Source organism: Sphaeramia orbicularis, chromosome 17 (genome assembly GCF_902148855.1).
Source record: "Sphaeramia orbicularis chromosome 17, fSphaOr1.1, whole genome shotgun sequence".
In the NCBI taxonomy this organism is placed as follows: Eukaryota; Metazoa; Chordata; class Actinopteri; order Kurtiformes; family Apogonidae; genus Sphaeramia; species Sphaeramia orbicularis.
This window is the reverse complement of record NC_043973.1, coordinates 2809002-2824332: the sequence shown is the minus strand read 5'-3', so window position 1 is coordinate 2824332 and position 15331 is coordinate 2809002. Positions and strand designations below refer to the sequence as shown.

At 39.4% G+C, this 15331-nt stretch overlaps 1 protein-coding gene across 2 annotated transcripts; it reads left to right on the top strand.

The window, feature by feature from the left end:
* The first annotated feature begins 243 nt into the window (after positions 1-243).
* LOC115436624 (uncharacterized) lies at positions 244-3279 on the top strand. 2 transcript variants are annotated; one of them, XM_030159525.1, is made up of 4 exons: positions 244-363; positions 1331-1651; positions 1738-2019; positions 2729-3279. In XM_030159525.1, exons 1-4 carry the CDS (start codon positions 315-317, stop codon positions 2881-2883), a joined length of 807 nt encoding a protein of 268 aa, XP_030015385.1. In that variant the 5' UTR covers positions 244-314; the 3' UTR covers positions 2884-3279. The 2 variants fall into 2 exon arrangements, with proteins under 2 accessions (XP_030015385.1, XP_030015384.1); XM_030159524.1 differs by having other exon boundaries at positions 2720-3279.
* The last annotated feature ends 12052 nt before the right edge of the window (positions 3280-15331 follow it).

The following is a 15331-nucleotide window of genomic DNA, read 5'->3' as shown; positions in this document are numbered from 1 at the left end:
CGAGAGAGAGAGAGGAGAGAGGAGAGAGAGAGAGAGAGAGAGAGAGAGAGAGAGAGAGAGAGGAGAGAGAGAGAGAGAGGAGAGAGAGAGAGAGAGAGAGAGAGAGAGAGAGAGAGAGAGAGAGAGAGAGAGAGAGAGAGAGAGAGAGAGAGGAGAGAGAGAGAGAGAGAGAGAGAGCACTCGGATACTGTTATTAAACCAAATTTAGTTTGAGGAAGGAAACCAACATGCTCTAGTGTTGCTGTACTTGTTAGAAAACACCAGAGCACACACACACATACATTACTTTCATTTCAGCTCTGACAGGTTCTATCATGTCTGTCTTTGTGATACTGGGAGTACTGGTCTGTATGGAGGCAGCAGGTAGGACAAGGAACATTTACATATAATGAACACAAATAATGCATCTTTATCACCAATGAACTGAACATCAGCAACAGAACAGTAGATTTTTTTTCTAGAATATTTGTCAAGCCTGTCCCCAGACGATAGTCTTGTTTTGTCTGTCTTTTATGTTGTCTGTCATTTCCTGTTTTATTTTGTTAAGTTTCCCTCGTGTGTCATGTCTGGTGTCTTTACTTCCTTTCCCTGATTGTGTCCACCTGCTCTTGATTACCTGACTCCGCCCTAATTTGTTCCACCTGAGTCTCGTTGTCTTCCCTCCGTTTTGTGTATTTAAGCCCTGTCTTTTGCCCTGGTCAGTCGCCAGTTCGTATTTTCCTCGTGAAGTACTTACCAGCGTTTCTGATCCTGTCTGTCTGTCTGTCTGTCTGTCTGTCCGTCTGTCCGTCCGTCCGTCCGTCCGTCCGTCCGTCCGTCTGTCTGTCTGCCTACCTGTTTTTTGACCCGGTTTGCCATCTCGTTTTTGCCTGTCTGCCTTTTCCCTGTCGGTTTTGTCTGCCTCATTCTGACCTTTTGGTTTTTGATCTCCTCGCCTGACTTTTTCGTCAGGGTACCGATGCATGCTACCGAACCGGACGGAGGGTTCTCGTCCCCAGTCCGGAGTCCTAACCCAGAGAAGAACTCAGCATCCATTGTTTTCAAGATTTTGTTCATTATCATATTCTTTGATCTGTCAGTGTGTTCGGTGTTCAATAAACACTGTGAACTTTTACATCTGTCTCTGGGTTCTGCATCTGGGTTCAGTTATCGTACACAGACCATTACAATATTTTCATCATTAGAGGAAATATGTGTTACTATATTTCATAGCAGGTAAAGAATGACAAAGAACAGTATTCTGTGAGGTTTTGCTTACAGTCACATATGAAGGTAAATGATAATGTAACATGTTGGAAACAATGAAGTAACAAGCACCGTGTTTTAACAGGATCCACTGATGTGAAGACTTTGTTTGTTCAGACGGAAAAGGATGTCCTTCTGGAAATCATGGATCCTGATTCTGTGAAGGATTATATTTTACTTGCATGGAGAGTGAAGAAAAAGGACAATGATCCTGAGTTTTTGGTATCATTTTCATCTGATAAAAAACCAACAGTCCATGGAAGGTACACTGAGATTGCATTTCCTCAGGCAAATTTTTCTGTGATACTGAAGAATATTCAGAAGGCAGACAGTGGACTGTACGATGCACAAGTGAGCACAAGGAGTGGACAAAGAATACTGGTTACATACAACATCACAGTTCTAGGTTGGTTCCTCTTCATTTCCGATCCTGATCAGTGATAGCTACTACCATGTCTGTCCAAGTGTTGACTCCTTCTTCTGTTCTTTTAGATCCTGTGTCTCTAGTTAAACTGACAGTGGAGCCTGTGTCCTCCAGTCCAGACTCCTGTAACGTCACTGTGAGCTGCACCACAGACGACTACACCATCAGCAGCACTTTGACCTGCACCCACCAAACCTGCACCAACCAAGGAGACAACTCACAGATCACACCGTCTGCAGCCTCTCTTCATATCTACCTGTCAGACGACTCAATCACCTGTAACCATAGCAACCAGGTCACCTGGATCAAAGATGCAGCGGATATTAAAGCATTTTGCTTTAACAATCCAGGTAAGACTAGAAAAGGACTGCAGCCAAACTGAATATATGATTTTCCTTAAACACGTTAAATAAATGTGCTGCTCGACTTATTCTATTCCATCAGTCAAATGACTCACTCACATGTAACCATAGCAACCAGGTCAGCTGGACCAAAGAGGCAGCAGATATTAAACTACTTTGCCGTCCTCTTTAGGTCAGAAAACCAAATGTGTGACAACAACATACAGTTTAGAATGTAACAGAGTTTGAAACACACACAGAATTAATCCAAGTATTTGATTAAACTGTTATTTGACACAATAACTCCAGACAAAGAGCTGCACGAAGGATGTTAAATACTATGTGGAAGCCAGATTTTAAACCAAAGTGTTGAAATTTGTGAGAAAAATCATAGAAATTTAATTAAAGCGACCTACCCAGTCGGTCCAGACTGGACCCTTTGGTGGGCTGTATGTTTGAGACCTCTGATCTAAGTTAAAGGATAGACTGTCGTGTGGAGAAGAGGTGGGACCAAATAAATTATACTTCCTCCCACTCCTTTATGAATATGTGAATTAAGTCATATTTTGTTTTCATATGTTTTTCATGTTTTCTTGTAATCTGTTTGATTTCTAAGGACTGAAGTAGGATTACTTTGTTTGTTTTGTTGCATATTCAAAGTAAACTGAACTGAACTGACCTGAATTGTCATGTTGTGATGATGTTGGAGTGGTTGCAGGTCCACAGTGCGTCTGTGCTGATGTCACCATACTTCGGGTGAAGATCGCCGTGTTCTCAGTGGGTCTGGTCGTCATGGTGTCTGCCGTCATCAGTGTCCATTTCATGAAGACGCCCAAAAAACGTGGACAGCTGCGCACCTCTCAGGGAAAGTAATCTTTAGCATGCATAGCCTTTAACAATGTTAAGTTACATTTTCTGTCAAATAGTAAAATAAGAAGTGCAAGATAAAGAACAGACGTCTATTCATCATCTGACCTTCTGGCTGCATGTTTTCTGAAATGCTTACCAATCAGTTCTTTATTTGAATATGTTCTGAACTTTATTTGAGCGTCAGGTACCAGACGTCCTACTTGTGTTTGTACCCACTATGGCTGGTCTCTACTTCTGTTTCTTATTAATGACTTTCTTTTTAATCATACATGACTGCACACAGCCGCCTCTACTGCAGGATCTAAAGATGGCTTGTATGTTTGTTTATTGTACATTCTCCTAGAGCTACCTGAGCCCAGTGTGACTGGTCCTTCTGCAGAATAAAAAACTACTAAGACAGCTGTTTGAGTCTGAACCACTTATTTCTCTTCTCGCACCCACACTTGGAGAATTCCTGAACACACCGCTCTTACATGTTGTTAAGCTTTGCAGTCTGTTTCCTGTTTTATTTTGGGACTTCCTTTCCCACAGTCATTGGCCCAATTCCAGTCTCCTCACTAAACCAATCAGATCAAATGCATGATCTAACATGTGTTAAAATGTCTGACATCCCTACATCACCTACTCACACATTATGTCTCACTGTGAATCAAATTAAAAGTTAATCATAAGTTTACATGAGCATTCGTACAGATCATAAAATACAGTGGTGTATTATAACTGAACACAAGACAGTTATTACTCACATCATATTTAAATGTTGTCTCCAGCTGAAACGATTAATCGAATAATCAGCTTGAATTGATTTTTAAAAATATTTGGTAACAATTTCCCTGAATTGAAGCTTTGTTTCCTTAATTTTGCCACTAAACATTGGTTCCACTGTTGTGTTTCACATGGATGCTTATTGTGACACACATGACGCCAGGATCAACCCACAGTTGGATGTTAGTTCTGTGGTGTTCGTGTTTTTAAAAGAGATGAGACGTTATTGAATCAAATGCTCAGTTTCAATAATGCTCTCACTAGTCATTTTACACCAGTGGTCCCCAAACTACGGCCCGCAGGCTGGATACGGCCCGCCTCCACATTTGGCCCGGCCCCCTGAACAATACCAGAGACACATTATGATTTTTTTTTCAGCCTGGCCACGCAATCGAGACTAATACACGCATGGAACGTGACATTCTGTTCCACCCTTCTGCAGTCTGTGCCCCTATCTGAACCCCCCCAGAAAAAAAATCCTAGACTCGCCCCTTTCAAATAGAACGGAATAATGGTGAAAAGGTTAGGTAAGAGAAAAACTGATTCAGAATGCAGGGTATTTAACCTGCAGTGGACAAACGATTATTTTTTTGTTCAATGCAAAGAAAAGGCTGTTTGTCTCATCTGTCGAGAGGCGGTGGCGGTATTCAAAGAATACAATCTGCGCCGACACTATGAATCCCATCACAAAGACAAGTATGATAGCTTGCAAGGCCAAATGTGAGCAGACAAACTCTCAAAGCTAAAAAGTGGACTGTTCGCTCAGCAGAATACATTTGTACGCCATGCTCAGCTGAACCAGTCATCCGTTCAGGCCAGCTTTCGGGTTGTTCAACTGATAGCAAGCAGCGGGAAACCTTTCACTGATGGAGACTTTGTCAAGAAATGTTTGAATGCTGTCGTGGAGGAGGTGTGTCCCGAGAAGAAAGATGTCTTTAATGCCATGAGTCTGTTGGCGAGTACAATCACCAGACACATTGAAGAAATCGGGGGTAATGTATATGCCCAGCTGCAGCAGAAGACGAAAGAATTTGACTTTTTTTCATTAGCACTGGATGAGAGCACGGACGTGCAGGACACAGCGCAGCTGCTCATTTTTATTCGTGGAGTTAGTGCAAACTTTGAGATGTGCGAGGAGCTGGCAGCCCTCCAAAGTCTCAAAGGGACTACAACGGGGGAGGATATTTTTGGCAAAGTATGCCAAACCATGGAAGAGTTGGACCTGGACTGGTCAAAGCTTGCCAGCATCACGACTGACGGGGCTCCTAATGTGGTGGGCGCGTCTCGGGGTCTAATAGGACGCATGAACTGGGAGATGGAAGAACGGGGTCTCACCGCCCCACTACAAGTCCACTGCCTAATTCACCAGCAAGCACTGTGCTGCAAAAGTGTTGAAGTGGGATTCTGTCATGAAGGTTGTGGTGTCATGCATAAACTTCATCAGAGCAACGGGACTTAAACACAGGGAGTTCCAACAATTCCTGTCTGAACTGGAGTCTGCGCACGGCGATGTGCTGTACTACACAGAGGTCCGATGGTTGAGCCGGGGCAGAGTTTTGAGGCGTTTTTATGAGCTGCTACCCAAAATTAACGCATTTCTTCATTCGAAAGACAAAACGGTCCCAGAGCTGATCGACCCAGAATGGAAATGGCACCTCGTATTTTTAACAGATGTGACAGAAATGCTGAACAGCCCTAACTTGCAGCTACAAGGCCAGGGGAGACTCATTTGCGACATGTATTCCCACATAAAAGCATTTGAGGTGAAACTTAGCGCTGCTTTTGGAACAAGTGAAAAAGCACAACTTCATCCATCTCCCTGCTACCCAAAACCTCTCTGCAGAGAACCCAGCGGTCCCGTTCCCAGCTGAAAAGTGTGTGGAAGCACTGGAAATGCTGAAGGCGGAGTTCGGTGTGGGATTCCGTGAACTACATGTTAATGCAAAAGAAATCCATCTTTTCCAGAACCCCTTTGCTGCCGACATTGATGAAGCCCAGCCTTCTTATCAGTTTGAGTTGGCTGAGTTACAGAACTGTGATGTTCTGAAAGATGCATTCAAGCCCAACAGTCTCATTGACTTCTATGCCGCCCTCCCAAACGACACGTACCCTACCATAAAAAAATACGCAATGAAGATGTCCACACTTTTTGGCAGCACATATATCTGCGAGCAAACTTTTTCACACATGAAACTCCTGAAAACTCCAATGAGATCAAGATTGACAGATGAACATCTGCATCAGTGTGTGAGACTGGCTGTGACTAGAATGGAACCTGACATTCAACTTCTCACCAGCCAGATGCAGGCCCACAGTTCACACTGATGAACAGACACAGGTAAGCTCACTTTTCTGACTTGAATGAGTCATTCTGAGTATAAACAAATATAATCATAATAAAATCTGCTGGGATAAAATCCATCTCCACAACCATACTGGTAGTGAAATGTATTGTGCTGTGTAGGTGCTGTATCACTTAGTTCGGTTTCTCAGCCTGCTTACTTTGTGGTTTTCACAGGGAAGTTGATGAGAGAGAGAGAGCTGCAAACAGCGGTGTTTACAAGCCTACTGGTACCTACAAAAGGATTATAAGGAAGGAACACAAGAACTTTGAGAGACTGCTCATATGAGTCATTTAGGTAAAAGATTCTGCTCTGACAACTAAGCTGAGCTTTTACCTGTTAAGATTGTGCACGGCATAACAGAAAGTTAATGTTCCATGGACTTTTTTTCTGTTAAGAACCCAGAGAGGGTTATTTGGTTATTATTTATTTCATAAACAGTGCTATTATATATTTCCTGACTTTACTTTTTCTGTGAAGAACCCAGAGAGGGTAATTAGATTTTATTGATTTCATTATAGTGTAATTTTATTTCAGAAATAGTGTTATTTATTTCCTGACTTTTTCTGTGAAGATCCCAGAGAGGGTTATTTGGATATTATTTATTTCATAAATAGTGTTATTTATTTCATCAATAGTGTTATTATTTATTTCCTGACTTTTTTTTCTGTGAAGATCCTGGAAAGGGTTGTTAATATTTGGTTATGTGTGGCTTTCTGGAAAACAATAAATGTTTACGTTTAGGCACCCCTGCGATCGTCACACTTTTTCTGTTACAAACTGACCCCGGCCCCCCATCAGAGAAGGGAAAAGTTATGTGGCCCTCACAGGAAAAAGTTTGGGGACCCCTGTTTTACACCATGTCATTCAAATACTGTTGTTTTTACTCGACTCGTCATGACAACCTATAACTTGAGGTTGCAGCTCCCACTACTGGTGTCAACTCAAATACCTGATCACAACATCCCTCTTTCTTTGAAGATGAATAATCTGTGGTTAACATTATATTGTAAGCACAACAATGGACATTTTTCTTTTCTGAACTCTCAGGTCAAGAACAATAAAACATCTAGTGAGACGCAGCAATCTGCTACAACAAACTAGGCTTATAAGAAAACACATCCAAATACAAATAAGCATTTTATAACAATTCTAACTTTTTTTTTCTGTAACAAAAGCTGTTTATGTTTAGCTTTTACAAATCTAGTTTGTCAGGTTTCTTTATTTCACGTGTAGACCTTAGCTGTGGTTTGTCTGGTGTATTGTTTCTGTTACAGTCCATAGGAGGCGTGTCCATGGTCAGATCATTGTGAGCACCACTGGGCTCACCGGTGGTTTGTGGAGTCTTCAAGAGACTGCGGTGACTGCGCCTGAGTACCTGTCCATCCTCGGTTCTCACTGTAAATGACCTTGGAGCAACTTCCTGGAACACAGTTGCTTTTGTGTTCCAGCCTTCCACACCCTCGATCCTAACTGAGTCATTAAATGTCAGTGGACAGAGTGATTTGGCTGAAATGTCATAGAAAGTCTTTTGTCTCTTTTTTGAATGTTTGAGTCTGTCGTCAAGTTTTCTATGTTTCTTTTGCACTTTATTGTTGGAGTAGCTAGGAAGTGTAGCACGCAGTTTCCTGTTCATTAATAGTTCTGCAGGTGAGAATCCACATTGAAGAGCAGATGCACGGTAACTGAGAAGTGCCAAATAAGGATCTGCGCTGCCGCCTGCTGCCTTCTTTAGCAGTTGCTTTAGAATGTGAACACCTTTCTCAGCTTGTCCATCTGATCGTGCACAGTGTGGACTTGATGTGACATGACAGTATTCCTACTGCTCTGCAAACGTCTGCCACTGAAATGGGAACACGGTCCATTGTCACTCACAGCGATGTGTGGAATGCCATGTCTGGCAAATACAGATTTAGTGTGGGTTATCACACATGCTGATGAGGTGTTGGAGAGTAGTGCCATTTCTGGAAAGTTTGAGTAGTAATCTATTACTACAAGATAGTCTTTACCTTTGAGGTGAAACAGGTCCATCCCTACTTTGTGCCAAGGGGATGTGGGCAGTTCTGACATCACCACTGGTTCTTTGCTTTGTTTGCTTCTATGTTTCTGGCATGTTTCATATTTACTCATCAGTGTTTCAGTGTCTTTGTTTAGCCCGGGCCAGTACACTGACTCTCTCGCTCTCCTTTTGCATTTTTCAATTCTGAGATGTCCTTCATGTATTCTGTTCAGCACTTCTGGCCTTAAAGCTTAGGGAATGACTATTCTTTCTTTCTTTAGTAGTAATCCATCTACAAAACTGAGATCACCTCTAACATGATAGAAGTGAGAGCTCGAACCAGCAGGCCAGCCTTCATCCATATTCTGAATGACGCGCTGCAGCTCTGTGTCCTGGGCCGTTGCATCCGCTGTTTGCTTTGACTTTGTGTCGGACACTGGTAATGCAACACTCACCATGTTAATGTGGCTTTCACTGTCCTCCACTCTGCTGTCAGTAGGTGCTCTGGACAAGGGATCTGCTACAAGTTCAAAATCATATCTCTGCATTCTCATCATTATACACTGTATCCATGGTGACATTTCATTTAGGTTCTTTCTGATAATGGAGACCAGTGGACGATGGTCAGTTTCCACAGTGAAAGACGGTAGTCCAGACACACAGCTGTGAAAGCGCTCCCATCCATAGGCTAAACCCAAACACTGTTTTTCAATCTGTGCATACCTGCATTCTGACTTTGTCGTGGCCCTCGACGCATAAGCTGCTGGTTTCCAGTGTTGTCCCTCGGCTTGCAGAAGCACTGCTCCAGTTCCGTCTTTGGATGCATCTGTGGACACTTTCAGCTTTTTGTTATGGTCATAGTAGGCTACAGCAGGTGCTGAGGTAAGTGTCTTTTTTAGTTTTTGCCACTCTTGTTCATGTTTGGTAGCCCATTTAAAGTCACAATCATTATGTAACAGCTCACAAATGCAGGATGTTCGTGCAGTGAGATTACAAATAAATTTACCAATAAAGTTCACTATTCCCATACTGCGCAACACACCTGTTTTGTCCGTCGGTCTTGGCATGTTCAGTATTGCTTTTATCTTGTCTTGGTCCGGCTGGACTCCTTGAGCGCTGAGTTTGTCTCCTTGGAAGAGAATGTCCTGCACTGCAAATTCACACTTGTTCCTGTTGAGCTTTAGTCCATACTTTTGTATGCGTTCCATCACTTTGTACAGCCTTTGATTATGCTCTTGGAGGGTGGAGCCCCATATGATAATGTCATCAATGTAGACTTACACCCCTTCCAAGCCTTCAATGATCTGTTCCATTGCTCGGTGGAATATCTCTGGTGCTGATTTTATTCCAAAAGGCAGTCTAAGAAAACAGTACCTCCCAAAAGGTGTGTTGAAAGTACATTTTGGTTTTGCTAACGTACATGTGATTGGCCGTCCCCGCTGTCACTCCATCTACTTGTAAAAGGAACCTGCTAGTTGGACCGCTAACGTAAGTTTTCAATATGTTTGTATTCGTTGTGCCTGGGTCGCGTCAGCTAGACGGATTTGAATATCAGTGGTGTCATTTACATGGACATTTGTGCATGTGTTTGTTTACGTGTGTGCTCGGTAATTAGGATTTGAAGAATGTCAAAGAAAAGAAAACTGGTCATAAGACACTTCTTTCGGAGTCAAATTGTAAGTTAGTTCAAGCGTATAAAACTGTAGAGGCTCAACACAGATATTGAATAAAAGATACTATTTAATGCCAAACAGAAACACTTAAAAGTTATTTTACTTATTATTTTCATGTATTTCTATGGAAGAGCAACTGTTTAAAAAACACAAATAAAGAAAATTTGTGAGGAAAATACAATTAAACCTCAGATTCTAAATGTGATTCTAGATGTGATTTTATCCATATTTTTGGGGAATAAATTACATGTATTAATTGAAAGTAAAAGCCTTTTTTGCTCCACCAATATCTGTACCATCAAACTGTATGATCATTGTATCCAGAATCTGTTCATATGTCATGAATCAACATATTAATGTCAGGTGACAAACAGTAGAGAGGCAGGAGGAGGAGAAGAGGAGGAGGTGGAGGAGGAGAGGCTGGAAATTCACAGGTGAGGTTAAATAATGATGCATATGTTAGTCATGAGAACAACATAAACATGTCAATTACTGAATTTTTTTTTCTGAATATGATTGTTTGTTTGTTTGATGAGCTCGACACGATGTCAAATTCTGATTGCAAATGCAAAAAAAACCCCATCAACTTTCAGGAGTACTGCCTTCGAGCACTTTTGTGACTCCACCAATGTCCAAATTAAACCTACACCCTTGGTCTAGGCCTATGTTTGACAACTGTGTGTGATTCATTCAGTCATTGTGTTCAAACATATTTAATTTTCAGTCCATGCAGTTCTATAGTTCCATCTGTACAATCATACATTCATTCCTCCTGTGGCGGCCTGTTTTTCATTCAGACCCAAATGCTGTTTTTAGATTTAACTCCCTTTACCATAGACTCTTGTCACAAATGGTGCATGCACTGTAAAGCCCATAACACAACAGACGGAGGAGGCTTGTGTGCAGTGTTACTTCCTGAATTCTGTTATTTCTCACAAAATGAACTCTGTGGTTGTCTTAATGCTGTCTCTGCTCTTCCTTTGTCAAACAGACGGTAAGCTGAAACTTTTTTTTTTTTTTTTTTTTTTTTTTAAGTAATATATTATTTGCCTTGTCGTGGTAGTCTTTGGCTGTTGTCCTATATGTTGTGCTTTAGTGACACATTTACCTAAAACAATACAATCAAACTGCCCAAGTTTTCATGGGTGGTGGTTTTTATGAGTTTGACACAGTTAGAGCTGAAGGTTTGGCACAAATTTACTTTTGACATAAATGTGTTTTATTTACTAATAAAAGCCTTTGAAAGTTATAAAATATTTCTAATTGTTCTTCAGTGTTAAATGAAAGACTGAGATTCCTATTTTTATTGAATTTTTAGAGAAGGGATGGTACTTCCTGAAACTTTCAAAATATTTTAACTGGTTTCTGTTTAGCAGTAGCACCGAGATCCCAAACTGGCTTTTAGCATATGGCAATGTGGTTTTTCCACATACCGTTTAGTGATGGCTTATGCCAGAGCACGGATTGGTATATGCCAAAATTTAGTGACTGGTGGTTTACCGCTAAGGGGGCACAGCCAAATGCCTGCTGTCCATCACACAATAATAATACCACCCACCCACCATTTCACGTTACAGCATTGTGTAATCGAGTCTTTTTTTTTTCCTTTATTTACAACAACATTGAAAAATCCCTGACGATGTCAAGAAAATGGCAGCACCTTGCATGTCAGCAGCCTCCCACTGGTGTGTGTGTGTGTGTGTGTGTGTGTGTGTGTGTGTGAATGGGTGAATGTGAGGAATTGTAAAGTGCTTTGGGTACCATGAAGGTGTAGAAAATGCACTATATAAGTTCAGTCCATTTACCATTTACTAAAAAAATGTCATCATTCAATGTACTTTTGATTCATGAGCGGTGCAGTGCAGGCTTATCTTATTTGTTTGGTATGTCACTGACAGTAAATCTGCACAGGTGTGGCCACTGATGAGTACAGTCAAGTTTTAGTGCAGTGTTAAGTGACTACGGTTAGCCTAGCCACTGTAATTACCTTTATATTCCCTTTCACTGTGTGCGTTCTGATTACCTGACTTTATTATCTTCATTGTGGTTTTTTTTGTTTTGTTTTTTTTAATCAATTCAACTATTCCTATAAATCCCTGTGAGGTGACTTTATTGTAGTGATGGGAATTCTGGCTCTTTTTAGAGAACCAGCTCTTTTGGCTCGGCTCACTATAAAGAGCCGGCTCTTTCAGCTCCCAAGTGGTTCTTCAGATTTGGTGCTTTCATTAATTTGTTACCAACAATAATGTAAAGTTATGCGCAATATGAGTTACTAATGTAAAAAAAAAAAAAAAAAACATGCACTATATCAAATGTTTATTATATAAAAACACCTTTATTTATACACTCTACAGAGTGATAGAAAAAAATAAATTAGAAAGTGCAAAAAGAAACACTTAACTATTTACAAATGACCTTTACTGACTTTTAACTATTTTAAACTTTTATCTTTTACAGTGATGCTGTAGATACTGCAGTAGCAGCAGCAGTTGCAGTAGACTCACTGGCACCTTCATTATTGTCACGTTCACTTGCTTGTGTTTTTTCTTCCAGTTGCTCTGACAGATGAACAGTTCTCATGTGTCTGTGCAGGTTGTGTGTGGAGCCAGCTCTATATCAGATTTTTGTCTTGCACACTCTACATTCTGCCTCAGTTTGGTCAGTGTCATTGAAATGTGTTCAGATTTTGCTGCGTTTCCTGTTGTCATTCATTTTATCAACTTTTTTTTTTCACCTTTCCATTTTTTTTTGTTGTGCTCCCTGCTCTCTCTCTTTCTCTCGTCTCCCTCCCTCCTGTTCGTGTGCTTGCTGTGTGCTGTGTGTGTAACTCCGCCCCTCTCCCCTCTGCTCAGTGCAGACACAGACGACACCACACATACTGACCAATCAAATGTGGCTTGAAGAGAAAAAAAAGAGTGTGGGGGGGACAGAGCAGCTCCCAGTCAGGAGCCAACTCCCATCGTTCATGTAAAAGAGCCGTTTCATTCGCGACCGACACATCACTACTTTATTGTGATAGGTGGGCTCTAATAAATAATTGAATACTGTATTATATATATATATATATATATATATATATATATATATATATATATATATATATATATATATATATATGTGTGTGTGTGTGTGTGTGTGTATATATATATATATATATATATATATATATATATATATATATATATATATATATATGTATATATACAGGGTGGGGAAGCAAAATTTACAATGAACATTTAGTTGTTTTTTTCTCAGCAGGCACTACGTCAATTGTTTTGAAACCAAACATATATTGATGTCATAATCATACCTAACACTATTATCCATACCTTTTCAGAAACTTTTGCCCATATGACTAATCAGGAAAGCAAACGTCAAAGAGTGTGTGATTTGCTGAATGCACTCGTCATATCCAAAGGAGATTTCAAAAACAGTTGGAGTGTCCATAAAGACTGTTTATAATGGAAAGAAGAGAATGACTATGAGCAAAACTATTATGAGAAAGTCTGGAAGATACTATTAAAGAAGAATGGGAGAAGTTGTCACCCGAATATTTGAGGAACACTTGCGCAAGTTTCAGGAAGCGTGTGAAGGCAGTTATTGAGAAAGAAGGAGGACACATAGAATAAAAACATTTTCTATTATGTAAATTTTCTTGTGGCAAATAAATTCTCATGACTTTCAATAAACTAATTGGTCATACACTGTCTTTCAATCCCTGCCTCAAAATATTGTAAATTTTGCTTCCCCCCCTGTGTGTATATATATATATATATATATATATATATATATATATATATATATATATATATATATATATATATAGGGTGGGGAAGCAAAATTTACAATGAACATTTAGTTGTTTTTTCTCAGCAGGCACTACGTCAATTGTTTTGAAACCAAACATATACTGATGTCATAATCATACCTAACACTATTATCCATACCTTTTCAGAAACTTTTGCCCATATGAGTAATCAGGAAAGCAAACGTCAAAGAGTGTGTGATTTGCTGAATGCACTCGTCACACCAAAGGAGATTTCAAAAATAGTTGGAGTGTCCATAAAGACTGTTTATAGTGGAAAGAAGAGAATGACTATGAGCAAAACTATTACCAGAAAGTCTGGAAGTGGAGGAAGCAACAAAAAACGTACCAAAGCTTTTATTAAAGCTCTCAAATCCAAAATTCTAAAGGATCCAACCAAATCCATGAGAAAAATGGCAAATGAACTTGAGGTAGACAACAAGACCGTTAGAAATGCAGTAAAATATGATTTGAAGTTCAAATCTTACACAAGAACACCAAAACACTTGTTCACAACAGCAATAAATTCACCTTTAGCAATTTTTGGGAATCATGTTTATGGCGGCCTTCTAGACCAGATCTAAACCCTCTGGATTCTGCTATTTGGGGCGTTTTAGAACATGCTACCAATAGATCATCACACAGCAATGTCCACTTTCTTAACCCATAAAGACCCAAACATCCACCGACCACCAAAAGAATCTACTGATCTAAACGGTTTAATACCTGTTGATCCACTAATCCTGTCAATACATGTAAATAATTGGCGTAAAATACAGTTTTTCACCTCTTCATGATCGTCAGATGTGACCCATTTGGGCGCTCAGAGGCTTCGTAGTGAACGTGGAAACACCGTCATCTTCTACAATATTGATTCACCAGTAAAACCCATGGAGTTGAATCAATGATAGTGGATGGAAATGCTTGTTTTATGTTCAGTTATTGAAATCCTTGCTGAAAAAGTCCATTTTTCTTCAGTTTTCTCTGTTTCGGATATAATAACCTTCAACTTTTATCTGAGCTATAATGAACATCTACACGATTAGTAAATTAAATATAAGAAAAAACTTGATTTTCACTGAAAATTTGCAAAATGCAGAGGATAATATTACAATAAATGGTGATAAATTGCTTAGGAAAGGTTAAATAGAGAGAAAAAGGTTTTTGGGAACAGCTACAAAAGTCACACTGGGTCTTTATGGGTTAAAGATACTATTTAAGAAGAATGGGAGAAGTTGTCACTCAAATATTTGAGGAACACTTGCGCAAGTTTCAGGAAGAGTGTGAAGGCAGTTATTGAGAAAGAAGGAGGACACATAGAATAAAAACATTTTCTATTATGGAAATTTTCTTGTGGCAAATAAATTCTCATGACTTTCAATAAATTAATTGGTCATACACTGTCTTTCAATCCCTGCCTCAAAATATTGTACATTTTGCGCTTCCTTACCCTGTGTATATATATATATATATATATATATATATATATATATATATATATATATATATATATATATATATATATATGTATATATATATATATATATACATATATATACATTTATTTATTTATTTATTTATTTATTTATTTACATGATATCATCTGGAACACTAGCAATTGGCATAATACACACCTTTTCCTAAAAAAATTAAGTACAAGTGTAAGTCTTGCAAACACACACACACACGTATATATATATATATATATATATATATATATATATATAGATAGATAGATAGATAGATAGATAGATAGATAGATAGATAGATATAGATATAGATATAGATATTTATATATATATGTGCGTGTGTATATATAGTTTTCAATTTATTTATTAGAGCCCAATATCACAAGAAAGTCACCTCA

Coding starts and splice junctions, on each gene's coding strand:
- LOC115436624 (XM_030159524.1), top strand. CDS start 315: ATGTCTGTCTTTGTGATACTGGGAGTACTGGTCTGTATGGAGGCAGCA. Junction 364..1,330: donor GGTCTGTATGGAGGCAGCAG/GTAGGACAAGGA, acceptor GTGTTTTAACAG/GATCCACTGATGTGAAGACT. Junction 1,652..1,737: donor ATACAACATCACAGTTCTAG/GTTGGTTCCTCT, acceptor CTGTTCTTTTAG/ATCCTGTGTCTCTAGTTAAA.